Source organism: Mastomys coucha, unplaced genomic scaffold (genome assembly GCF_008632895.1).
Source record: "Mastomys coucha isolate ucsf_1 unplaced genomic scaffold, UCSF_Mcou_1 pScaffold16, whole genome shotgun sequence".
Taxonomy (NCBI): Eukaryota; Metazoa; Chordata; class Mammalia; order Rodentia; family Muridae; genus Mastomys; species Mastomys coucha.
The window spans coordinates 100,622,024-100,633,802 of NW_022196898.1; the positions used below are offsets into that span (position 1 = coordinate 100,622,024).

Consider the following 11,779-nt stretch of genomic DNA (forward strand, 5'->3'; position numbering starts at 1 on the left):
TGCTTCTCAAAAGTAAAGTGATATTACAGTTGGCATCCAATTAACCTTACCAGGTGACACAGAAATGTTGCCTTCTTCCCAGGAAGGTTATGAGTAAGCCTTTCTGAGGGCCACATCCTTTTCTTAGGTCAACAGGTTTTCAGTTCACACTCTCACTCCCCAGTCAGCTGGTTCATACCAAAACCTCAGAGAAAAAATAAAGTCTCCTTACATAATGACCCTTTTCTCACAACAGCCACAGCTCTATGGCTGTGTGACAGGAACCGTGCAGATCTGAGTGTCGCCTCCTGGCTTATTTTAATGGAGGAGCGGAGCCCAGTGCAGCGTTCCTCGGTGTGGCTTCGGCTGAGCTACAGGTGTCGAGTCTGCTGCTACTGATTGCTGCACTTGTGTGTCTGATTGGTGACAACTGTACATCTCTGATTGTATCCTCGGGTCTAGATTTAGCATCTTCTCTGGCTTTATTTCTCTGGCCAGCCATGTGGTGTGATTTGATACACACTCAGCAATCAGGGCATTTACTTTGGACTTTTTTTTTCTTTTTAGGATTCAAAATGAAACCCAACAAATTTCAGCTGAAGTCTAAAATAAGGCTTTCTATGAGTCACACATTGGCAAAGAATGTAGAATCACATGCATGCTTTCTCATATAGTTGTAAGTACATATGTATGCATTGTCCATTCATATAGTACATGCACAAATGGATTTCACATTCATATAGACAAACATACCTTCAAATTAATTATTATTTTTGACAGTTTGTCACCAAGACTATCACAACATCAATAAGACTTATTCAAAGGCTAACTTCAAAGTGATTTTAAACCCTTTAAATTTTCCATTGTTTTTTTTTAAAGGATTCTAAAAAATTAGAAATAGTATTCTATGACTTTATTTAAAAATATTTCTTAGGATCGAGTACTCTAGAGTGTCTCACTCTCTGTATACTGTCCAGTTGTGGGTCTCTATGTAAATTTTTCTTTTCATAACTATTGATTGCTATGTAGGTAGTTGTATGGCAGTGCTTGTGAGGCCATTTACCTTTAATGTTTGGGTGTGGATAAAATCCTTCGGCGGACTCGTACCTGTAGGGTCCACGGGAGCTTTGCATGGCTAAAGCTCTCCTTCGCCCTCCCACTTGTCTCACCCACTCAGCAAGTCCGAGATGGAAACTTTCTCCTTCACATGGGAGAAATTAGATTTAGCATTTCTACCAGAACTAAGGCTGGAAGAAAGGGACAGGAAATGGAAGCAGAGAAAAGTATTGCTTCAGAGGAAAGCAACTCCTGAGAGTTAGTCAAAGCCCTGACTGAAAAGGCATTCAACTGGATCTTCACAAAGTGCTTTGGTTTCATACTTCACAACAAAGAGACAGGCAACAAGAAGAAAGAAAGAGGAGGGATGAGAATGGGGGAGGAGAAGAGAGGAGGAAGGAGGAGAAGAGGGGAGGAGGGGTGAGAATAAGGGAGGAGGGAGGAGAAGGGGGGAGGAGAGAGCAGAGGAGGAAGACAGCTGAGCAAAGGGGGAGGGAGAGAGACTGGTGGGCGAGGGCCATTGCCCATGCTGCCGTTCCAGACGACTGCAGGCTTACATCTGGACTCTGCCTTTTCCACACACAGTATGAGGAAAGTCCACACGAGAGAAAGCTATAGCTCCCTTTAGGGAGGCAGGAAAGTATGGTTTTTTGAGTCTTTCATCAGTAAGCACCAAAAGAGAGTTAGCCTGCCACTGACTAGACAGTGACACGAATCAGGTTCTGCAGCTCTTGAAGGCATTCAGATAACCAAGGGTTCATTTCATGTAAAAGCAGAACTGTATTACAACTGAGAGAAAACAACGTTCACATAGAAATTTTAACATTGCTATTATTTATTTTCCTTTAAGTGGGCATTTTGATCCACTATCAGCTCTAAAATCTAACATTCATAGAACTAAAAAAACCAAAAATCACATAAGTAAACAACAGAATAACCAGTCTTCTCCAGTGGTGAAGGAGGTGGGGGGCTGGGTAACGCTTGTGCATGTGAGTGTGGGATATCAAAATGACAGTGGAGGGTAGGAAAGATGCACATCTTAATGATTTTGAATGGCCCTTAGTCCTAGGAAAGCCCTGTCATGGTTCTACAGGTGAAGTGTATTGTTATTTCCAGCTCTAAAACATTAAATGCAGCCTGGTTTTAGCTTTTGTGCCAAGACATTTATGGATACTTGGTACTGTCTCAGAAAATCAATCTCTAATATTTAAAGATTATTGATCTACAGAGAAGGAAGCTCTCTCAGGCCTAGACCAGGAAACTGTATTTCTCTGCTTCCATTCCTATTCATTGTCCCCAAGCCTTGGAACGGAGCCACCGACAGAAATAAAAACATCAAAAGTATCTAAGCTTATAGGGTACTGATCTATGACACAGCCATCCGTGTGGTCATCTTGCATAATCTCGGTGTGCTATGCTGTATTTGGCAGAGAACTCAATCATTTACTAATTTACACAAATGCTATTCTGTACATATATTCTGAAGCAGAGCAGCCTGGGACACATGAACACGGCTAACAATGCAGATCAGCTGGGGAATGGCAGAGTGTGCAGGCAACAGTCCAGTGAGGTGGCCATGGGTGTCGTCACATGATACATGGCATAGGTAAAGCACAGCAAAGCACTTTGGGAATTAAGCTTGTCACCATTTTTCTGTTCTAGCAGAACATCTGATAACCTAAGGGACGATCAACCCCATGAAGGAAAAGCTCGGGCTGGGTTTGATGACAAGAAGAATGTTCCATGTCTAACATTTGGCACTTGGCATTGATAATGTATATGGAGAGATATACCTTCAGCTTATAAAATAGAAATTTGAATTTAAAAATATATATTATGAATATGATAGGATACAAATTGATGCAAAAATATGTCTTGCTTTCCCTGTTTTGTGATTTTGTTGGTACTGAGTGTTGAAGCAGAGAGAGGAACCCTTTGGTTATGCTCAAAAGATGCTTTCACAGTCTGTTATTACAGTGTTGAGGTGTAGCTAGCATGTTAACATTAGCACTCAACCAAAAATAACTAAACATCAGCGCAGGTAACTCTTAGAGTATGTTTAGTTATATTGTTTTGAGTGTGGTGAGAGCACAGCTGTCTGAGTGAAAATTTGTCAATATTTGCTACTTGATACATTTTGAATTACATTCTGAGATAGTCCAGTAATCCTGACACACAGGAATTACAGAATGCCTTCATTGCTACATTTAGGTAGGTGGCCTGAGGCTTCCGCTGAGAGACATACGGAAGGGAGATGGCGTGTCAGAAAGAGATTCCTCCCCTCTATCAGGCTGACTGGTAACTGTGGCAAGACATCTATTCCTTGATAGAATGACTTGGGACAGTGTTTGAGAGTCCACATCTTCCAAGCCGGGCAGCAGCCCGTGCACTCGGGAACCTTGCCTGAGCTGGTGGAGTCGCCACGTCTGGAAGGCTCTGTTGAAGAACTCTGAGCAACTATCTCGAAAGGTAATCTTCATGTTTTCTTTAGTCACAGCCGTCAGGTCACTGGCCTTCATTTCAATTGTAGGTAAGTTTTAAAGTGCAATTTGTAGGGCCGAACCACCAGAAAGATCAGAATGAACATGACCCCCTCCCACAGAATGCCAAGTTCAAATTACTAACAGAGTCAATATCCACACCAGAGAATGTCCAAGACTATGGTCACCACGAGCATCCTGCCCACACTGTCACTACCATCCGCCTCCCTTCAGCACAGCTGCAGTGTCACGGTCAGGCAGCAGAGCATCAGGACAGCGTCCAGTTTGGGTGTGTAAATACTATTCTGTGCTTCTTGGCCCACTTGGCAAACACTCTCTTCTCGGTGATGAACCTGTGTCCCCCGTACGGGGCGTGTTCGTGGAGAAGGTACTCGTTACACTCATCCTTCCCTTGTTCATAGTAATGATAGGGCACTTTTCTGTACCCTTCTGTCCTGGAAAAGAAACAAAAAGGGAGGGAGGCTGAGCCAAGGATGAGACTGGCGTTTTCAAGAGTCCATCGTGTGCCCCGTAAACGCATTTCCTTATAAACCGTCAGCAATGAGCTCAGTTAAAAGCTATTGCACATGAAAGCTTTTAGGGAGAAGGAATCGTTCTTAGTGTCCTAATAGATCAAATACAATTTACATATCATACCAATTACATTCAAACACGTGGCTCACTTTCAAAGGAGGAGACAGTAGAAGACAGACAGCCTTACACAGCCCAGTGCTCTCTAAGCAGTAAGGAAACTGAGTTTTCCCAGCGAACTTTGGAGGTCATCTGTGTTCTCTTAACTTAGCTGTTATGGCAAATGTCTATCCATGAAGACTGTGACCCAGAGTTACATTTTAAGAGTATGATTAAATGCTCTCTGAATCAGATTCCACCACTTTCATGAAGCATGAGAGTTTGTCAATCTGATTAGAAGCTACCCGCCAGACACCATAGACTGTGCATAAACACACTCATTTAAAAGAGAGTCTGGCAGATCAGTCACACATTAGTGAGATAAAAATTTCAGGAACTCTTGTTGAGCCAAAATGTTTCTCTGAGGTATCAGGGCATCTTTGTGAGCAAACAGATCCACTGGCTGACAGCTGTCCATCAAGCCCCCAAAGGGATAGATGTGGCAGCCCTTGATTTTGCAAATTAAATCACCGCCAAACTTGCTCTAGATTTCCAAGGCCCAAGTTCTGGATATGTGACTGCTGAAGAGAGAGTGTTCCTTCTGACATGTGACATCAGGCTGCAGTAAACACTGTTTTCTTTCTATCACTTTTCAAAGTCGGAACATGACACACTGACAAGAACATGTCATGTTGGCAAAGAACACCCGGAAAATAATTGTCATCTGATCTATTTCTCACATTTATGGCATTAAAATGAATTGTGATATTTTGACAAGGTATCAGAATTGGAGCTGCGTAAAGATAATTTCCTGCGATCTTACTTGCAGTAGGTTTCATTTATCATCCCGTAGACGTGGACACTGTAACAGGTATCCATGGCCAGCATAAACGTAAACCACCCGGTGCTGAGATAGGAGCCAGACTGGACTCTGGAGGAACAGTAACACATAAAACAAAACAGAGTCACAAGAAGGTGCAGTTAGAAACAAGCCATACTCGATCAAAAACACAGTGCCCATTATCAGGGGGAGCGCTGAGAAACTTGACAGTCTGTCAAGGATACACATTTATTGTGAATTATCTCTGAATAATTTATAGGCACACTCTTGCTCTCACTACCTTAAGCCTCAAAGCTCTGCTGGGTGGAAGAGAAGCCATATGGCAAATATCTGAAGTCAAATAATCCTTCTCCCTTCAGGTGAAGAATAATTTATTTGGTTTTCTATAAGACCCAAATTAGGGGTGTGGATCAGCAGATGGGTTTTCTGAAAGTTTCTCAGAGCTCTGATGAGCCAGGAATGATAATGGCGTCTTGCTTACCTGGACACAACACATTTTCAAACTCTCCTTAGCATCTATTATATATTGTAATATTGTATTTGTGTGGGTCTGTGGCTTGTGTATGTGAGTGTATGTATAGGTATGTGTGAGTGTGTGGGTATGTGGCTGTGTATGTGTGTGTGCAGATGTGTGAATGGGTATGTGTTGAGTGGTTTGTGTGTGTAAGAGAAAGAAAGAGAATTTGTGGGTATGTGGACATGTGGGTATGAGTTTGTGACTGTGTGGTATGTAGATGGTGGGAATGTGGATGTATGCTGTGTTATTGTGTGAACTTGTAGAAGTATGTGTATGTAGATGTGTGTGTGGCGGGATGCTTGTGCACCAGAAGACAGAAAGTGCAGGAGTCAGTTCTTTCCCTCCATGTGGGTCTTGGGAATCAAACTCAGGTAATAGTTAGGCTTGGTTGCAAGCACTTTTATCTGCTGAGCCATCTTGCCCCCCCTCCCCATAATTTATAAATTTCTTTGTGAAGTGCTGGGGAGTGAACCCAGGACATCGTATATACTAAGCAAGCGCTCTTCTGCTGAACTCCATCCCACTCTTGGCTTCTATGTGCGGAGTAAACGCAGTGTAGGTTAACTGCTTCACGAAAGCATCTGCGCGTTTTCCTGACCAGCCTTGCAGCCATCAGAACAAAAGCCTGTTCTTAAGATCTGGCTCCAGCCTCTTGGACACATTTTACTGGTCACCTATAATGTGCCCATCACTCTTATAGATGCTATAAATACAAAGTTATGGCCATTGTCTCTGTCTTTATGCTGACTGGAAGATTAGATTTACATCCAGCTGCTCTATAAAGTTCCTCAGGGATTGCTTCTGTGATAATGGTAATAGGAGTCTGGGATGTGGTGGTGTGTGTGGGGGAGGGGGACGGTGAGTGTGGTTAAAGAGAACAAGGCCCTGTGGGCCATGGCAGGGAAAAGGCTTGAGGAAGATCACACAACCCAGGTATATCCCAAACATGGAAATGTGCTTTGCGAAGCTTGGTTTGTCTGGGGTGGGCTGTGTAACACAGTAATGGGGTCTGGGGATGATTTAATCAGAGGACAGTGCTGACTATAGGGGTCTGCCAAAGGCAAATGGTTCAGGATGGATCTCTGCATCTATCCTTAGTCAAGCTGACCTAATTCATTCACAAGGCTCAATAGTCTTACTCTTCACATCTCTTCCTACAGAGGCAAGCAGATGGCCCCAAGTTATCTGGCAGCTGTGCAGAGACATTTCCCTCTAGACTCAGGACTGGCAGGACTTCAGCCAACTAACTCTTCTACCAACTAATGCTCACATACCCAGCGCCACCCTGGGGGAGGCCCCCAGCCAGAGGTCAGTATCTGTTGATATCCAGAACCCCAGGACTGGGGATGTATGTCCTTAACACGATGCCATCCTTGAGTCTGAATTACAATCCCTTGCTTGCTTGCTTCTTTTCCCTCCTTCCCTCCCTTCCTCCTTCCCTCCCTCCTTCTCTCCCTCCCTCCCTCCCTCCTTCTCTCCCTCCCTCCCTCCTTCCCTCCCTCCCTCCTTCTCTCCTTCTCTCCCTCCCTCCCTCCCTCCCTGACTAGTATCATCCTAGAACACATAGCACTTCAGGAATTACATAAAGTCACACAGGGAGGTGATGGCTGATTTTTTAAAAAAATTGTCTAAACCTTTGTGTGAGTCTCCAGGAGAGGCCAACAAACCCCATCTGTGCCCTCTCTGCTATCTTGTCTCTGACTCTGAAGTGCTTCTATTTAAGAATCCGTTTCTCTGCATCTGCTGGTGCATGTTTTCCAAATGTAGAATGCAGTTGGCACTCTGTGTCTGTGGGAGATTGGAACCAGGACCCCCACACCTACCCAACTCTTCAGGTGCTGAACCTCTTGTGTAATGGAGTAGCATTTGAATAGTACCTACACACACTCTCCCAAGTGCTTCAGATCACCTCTATGTTAATTCTAGCTAATACAATCACTATATAAAGAGCTGGGATAATATATTATTTAGGAAACAATGACAAGAAATCAGCCTGTTAATGGCTTATCCTGATGCAGTGCCCTCCACATAGTAGAAGACAGTATTTGCATCTACAGTGTGTAGCATCCAGAGATCCAGGACCGGTGGACACTGAGGGCCATGCGTTCCAGAGACTGAACCACAGTAAGTTGTCTGTACGGTTCTATGGGATGGAACCAGCAGTGGTGTGGTCCACGAGTGGGGAGGAGTCACACAGAGAACACACCTTTGTTACCACATGGCTTAGCAGAAGGCACTTTTCTGTACCCTGCATGGGGTCTCAGGAGCATCAAAGGAGCAGGGTTAGAACAGAGCGTGCCATAACCCAAGGTCTCCAAGCTGTCCTATGTGGACACTGTCATGGGCTGCCTTAGCACAGCCACTGCTCTGGCTGACTTAGAGGCTTGCTTTACTTCTTGATTCTCCCAAAGCTTTACCCGCTTTACATCCTTTCCATAGTTCTTCTTTAGTAGCTCAGCCAGGCACCGTTGAGATCACTAAAACCAGGCATTTGTTAGAATGAGCTGTATGTGATTGGATGCTTCTATCTGGTAGAAATTCAACACATCATTTGTTTATAATCTGGGGGGAAACATACCGTACTGACTGTGTGCTAGAAGCTGCTATGGTCTGATAGAGGAAGCATTCGAGTTAACACTATTGCTCGACATGTAATACAGCACACCAAACACCTGTGTGAGAACAGTGGCATGCAGGTTGACATAAAGATAAGTGGCCTCACAATCCATCTTGGCTACTGACTGAAGCGGGATGCTGCAGACAGCTCAGCTACACCCTGGGTCAGTGTCCTTGCTTCTAGGTGAGATGACTGAGCTGGGTCATATCTAAAGCTGCTTCCAGTTTTAAAATCAGGGGATTCTGGGTCACCAGACAGTATTTTGTCACGAAGCTGTAACCAGTGAGCTCTGCACCATGATGTGCATGTGCTGATGTTGTAGTTGGCAAGTACATGAGTCACATGACCAGTTAGGCTCACTGGCATGATGGGCATGACACCAACGTCTGGGGTACATGTGGAAAGGGGAGGTAGAAGGAAAACTTCTATTTTGTGGTTGGGCTAGATACCATGACTAAAGCTTTCAGGAATGGTGCTCTCTGTCCCTGTCTTAAAAACCGCCCACAGAAGATGTGAGAGAGATGGTGTCATGGGACCAGGGCATTGAGAATAAACTTTAATTTCCATGAATTCTGAGTCTAAATATAAATTGAAACATATTGTCATTCTTTTGATGAGTCCCTTCCACTGGAGCTTAGGATAATGGGAGTTACCTTAGCTGAGGATAAAGGAGAGACCTTTGGGAAATATCAGGAACTTGATTCTTCAGGTAAGTTATCCTTCCTTCTCTGGTCCAGCCCAGTCATGTCTATGACTTTAATAATAACATTCAAAAATGGCTCCTCCAAGGGAAGCAGGCTGCAGCCATCACCGGTGTTCCTATAGTCTGTCCAACTGTTTTGCACCCGAGGAAAAGAGGGTCAGGAGTTTCAAAGTTGGTCTCCTGGTCAAAAATATTCCTACTTTACTAAATACCAAATGATAAGGACTCAAGAAAAATATACTTATGACATTCAGTTCCTTTTAGACCTGACCTGATTTGTTTCCAGGTAGACAGTTCACACTAATTAGCCCCAACACTTTCTTCAACGTTATGTGTTGTGTTGGATTTACATGGGAGAAGAGTTCCACTGCCCTAGTGCCCTGTCCTACAAACAGGACTTAATTAGATAGTGACATTATCTCCCTTATTATCTCTGGTATTTTGAGACTTGAAATGTCATGAAGTTTCCTACCTACAGTATATGCCAGGGTTTTCCCAGGACTTCTCCTCAAATACTCAGAGTTAATGTTTCTCTAAGATGTCCAACCCGGAAAAAAACAGGTGCTAGCTGAACCCAGAAACTCAGCCCAGAGACCTGAGGTCTTAGAGCAATGCTTCTCAACTTTCCTAAATGCTATGTCTTTAACACATGTTTCTTCTATTGTGGTTATTCCTCCCCCTCAAACATAAAACTACTTTGTTGCTACATGCCACTGTTATAAATCATAATGTAAATATATGGTATATGGGATATCTAATGTGTATTAGATATCCAAAGGGGTTGTAACAAGTTGAGAACCTCTGCCTTGGAGGAACTCACTAGCCTTTGGGGGCTGGCTCTGGTTATTCATATAGGAGTGCCACTTTCAGGCCCCTGTCTGTTACATGGTATGTACGAGCTAAGTGTAAACCAGACCTGAATAGACCTTTTTATGGTTCAATTCTGACAACAGCAAAAAAAAAAAAAAAAAAAAAAAAAAGACAGTAACTGGTGTACATGGACTCATTCATATGTCTTAACTCACTTAACCTGGGATAGGCATGTATTGCCTTATAACTTCTTAAGTCTCTTCTGGGACACAAATGATCTTACAGTTTATCTCTCATGTGCACAGCACTATGAACCTTCAGCCATAGCAATGTATACAGCTCCCCATATTTGGGAATCAATAAAAACAATGATCACCATCTACAAATAAACCATCAAGTTTCCCACAGGGATGATAAAGGAACTTAAGCCCCGATTCAGTCCGATTGGGAAGCTTAAATTAATGCTGCAGAATAATGAGCCGTGCAGGAGGAAAGAAAGGCAGGACTGTTACCAGGAAGCTATCAATCACATGTTTCCACTGGCCAGACTTTGCATCCCTCTGCTCCCTGGTAATCAAGATACTTACAGTCTGGAAGCCACTACATGGACTTGCTCATCTCTTAGAAAAATGATTCTGTCAGTGCCCTGATCTAGTACATGCTTGAAGGCAAACCACTTAAAACATCTCTCCTCTAGTTTATTTCTGATGAATATATAAGCCACTTTTCCCTTTTATGTCCCCCCTATTACTTGTTACCTAAAGGCCATGCCATAAATAGACAGTCTTGTTATCTGTCAAAATATTATTTACTTATTTATTTTCACCAATTTCAACATTTCTGGCCATATCATCTTTCCTCGTCTGTGTCTCTAGTTTGTCTTTTCATTTCCGGAGACGTGCGTCTTGCTTTCTATTCTGTTCTGGAGACGTCCAGTGGAGGCACTGAGAATTCCAGCAAGACGACTCTTCCAAAGAAAACTGGGTAATGTTGAATGTCTTATTTCTTTCTCACTCAGTTTCCTGGACTTCCAACGCCATTGCTTCAATGGCCTAAGTTTTAAGTAGGAGAAGCTTACGTTTTAATGGACCAATAACTCTAAGTCAGTCTTGGTGGATGACAGAGTTCTTTGTGTGGCAGTGGCTGGGCAGCCCTATGTAGCTTCATGTCTCATTGTCACAGGCTCTCTTAAGAAAACAGCAGACACACACACACACACACACACACACACACACACACACACACACACCCCTTCGGGTTTAGGATAATCTCTGATTAAAAAAGGCTGGATTCTCCTTGGTAACAGTTTCCATTCTGCCTGATTCCTGCCCTCTGCCACCTTTCAGATCCCAGTCTACCATCCTACTTTGTCATCCTTTCTGAAGGAAAGGCCATCGGAAGCTACTCATGCTTGACCAATGCTGAATTACTGTCTAAACTTTGAACATAATCCTAGGAATCACCAAATGCAGTCAGACTAGAGCTGCAGAGAGCATCTTGGTCTTCAGTGGGGAATGTATATGGAGGAACGGAACAAGAGTCAGAGGGGTATGTGGAGATGGAAGACAGAGTAGACTGGAGCTTCAGGTCATGAGCAGCTCCTGAGGGACCTTTGACTAACTCTGTGGACTCCATTCTACTTCATCTTCCATGAACCAATGAAAGCCAAGCTGGGGCATTCAAAGCTAATATTTCAAAGGCATAAAACATCTCCTGTTGTTTATTAAACCTCAATGAGCTTAAGGCCTTTCTAATAATGGAGGTTTATCGGAGGAGAGCCTGCTATTGACTGTCTGTTATAATTAAGAGCAAGGGGAGACGATTTTAAAAAATACTGATTAATCAGTATTTCATGTCTTGTTTTAACAGCATTGAATCTCAGTTCTCTCATCAATAAACTATACTGACAGGATAAATAACAGGAACTTTCCAGATACGTTCGTAGGAAGAAGGAACAGCTGACAGAATACAGATTATTCAAAGTATTGTTCAAAGCATTCTTTCCTCCATTCCCTTCAAAAGAAATGGGAAATGAAACCAACAACAGACAAAGAACCTTGGTAAGAAAGCTGACTTCCGTATTATTTTTAAGTATACAGTTAATATGTTTAGAGTTATTTAAAATTTATATTGAGAAAAATGTATT

General features: G+C 43.1%; 1 protein-coding gene across 5 annotated transcripts in view; it reads right to left on the reverse strand.

Annotated features, from left to right (window-relative positions):
• Positions 1-1,846: 1,846 nt before the first annotated feature.
• Positions 1,847-11,779, reverse strand: part of St6galnac3 (ST6 N-acetylgalactosaminide alpha-2,6-sialyltransferase 3) — a 594,849-nt gene continuing 584,916 nt past the window's right edge. For 2 of the 5 annotated variants that reach the window (XM_031375911.1, XM_031375910.1), the window contains 2 exons: positions 4,969-5,076; positions 3,750-3,970 (listed from right to left, as the gene is read on the reverse strand). In XM_031375911.1, the coding sequence (XP_031231771.1) occupies positions 3,784-3,970; positions 4,969-5,076 (295 nt within the window). In that variant the 3' untranslated portion in view covers positions 3,750-3,783. Of the gene's footprint in view, positions 3,971-4,968; positions 5,077-11,779 lie in introns of all 5 variants that reach the window. The other 3 variants (XM_031375907.1, XM_031375905.1, XM_031375908.1) reach the window with 3 other exon arrangements.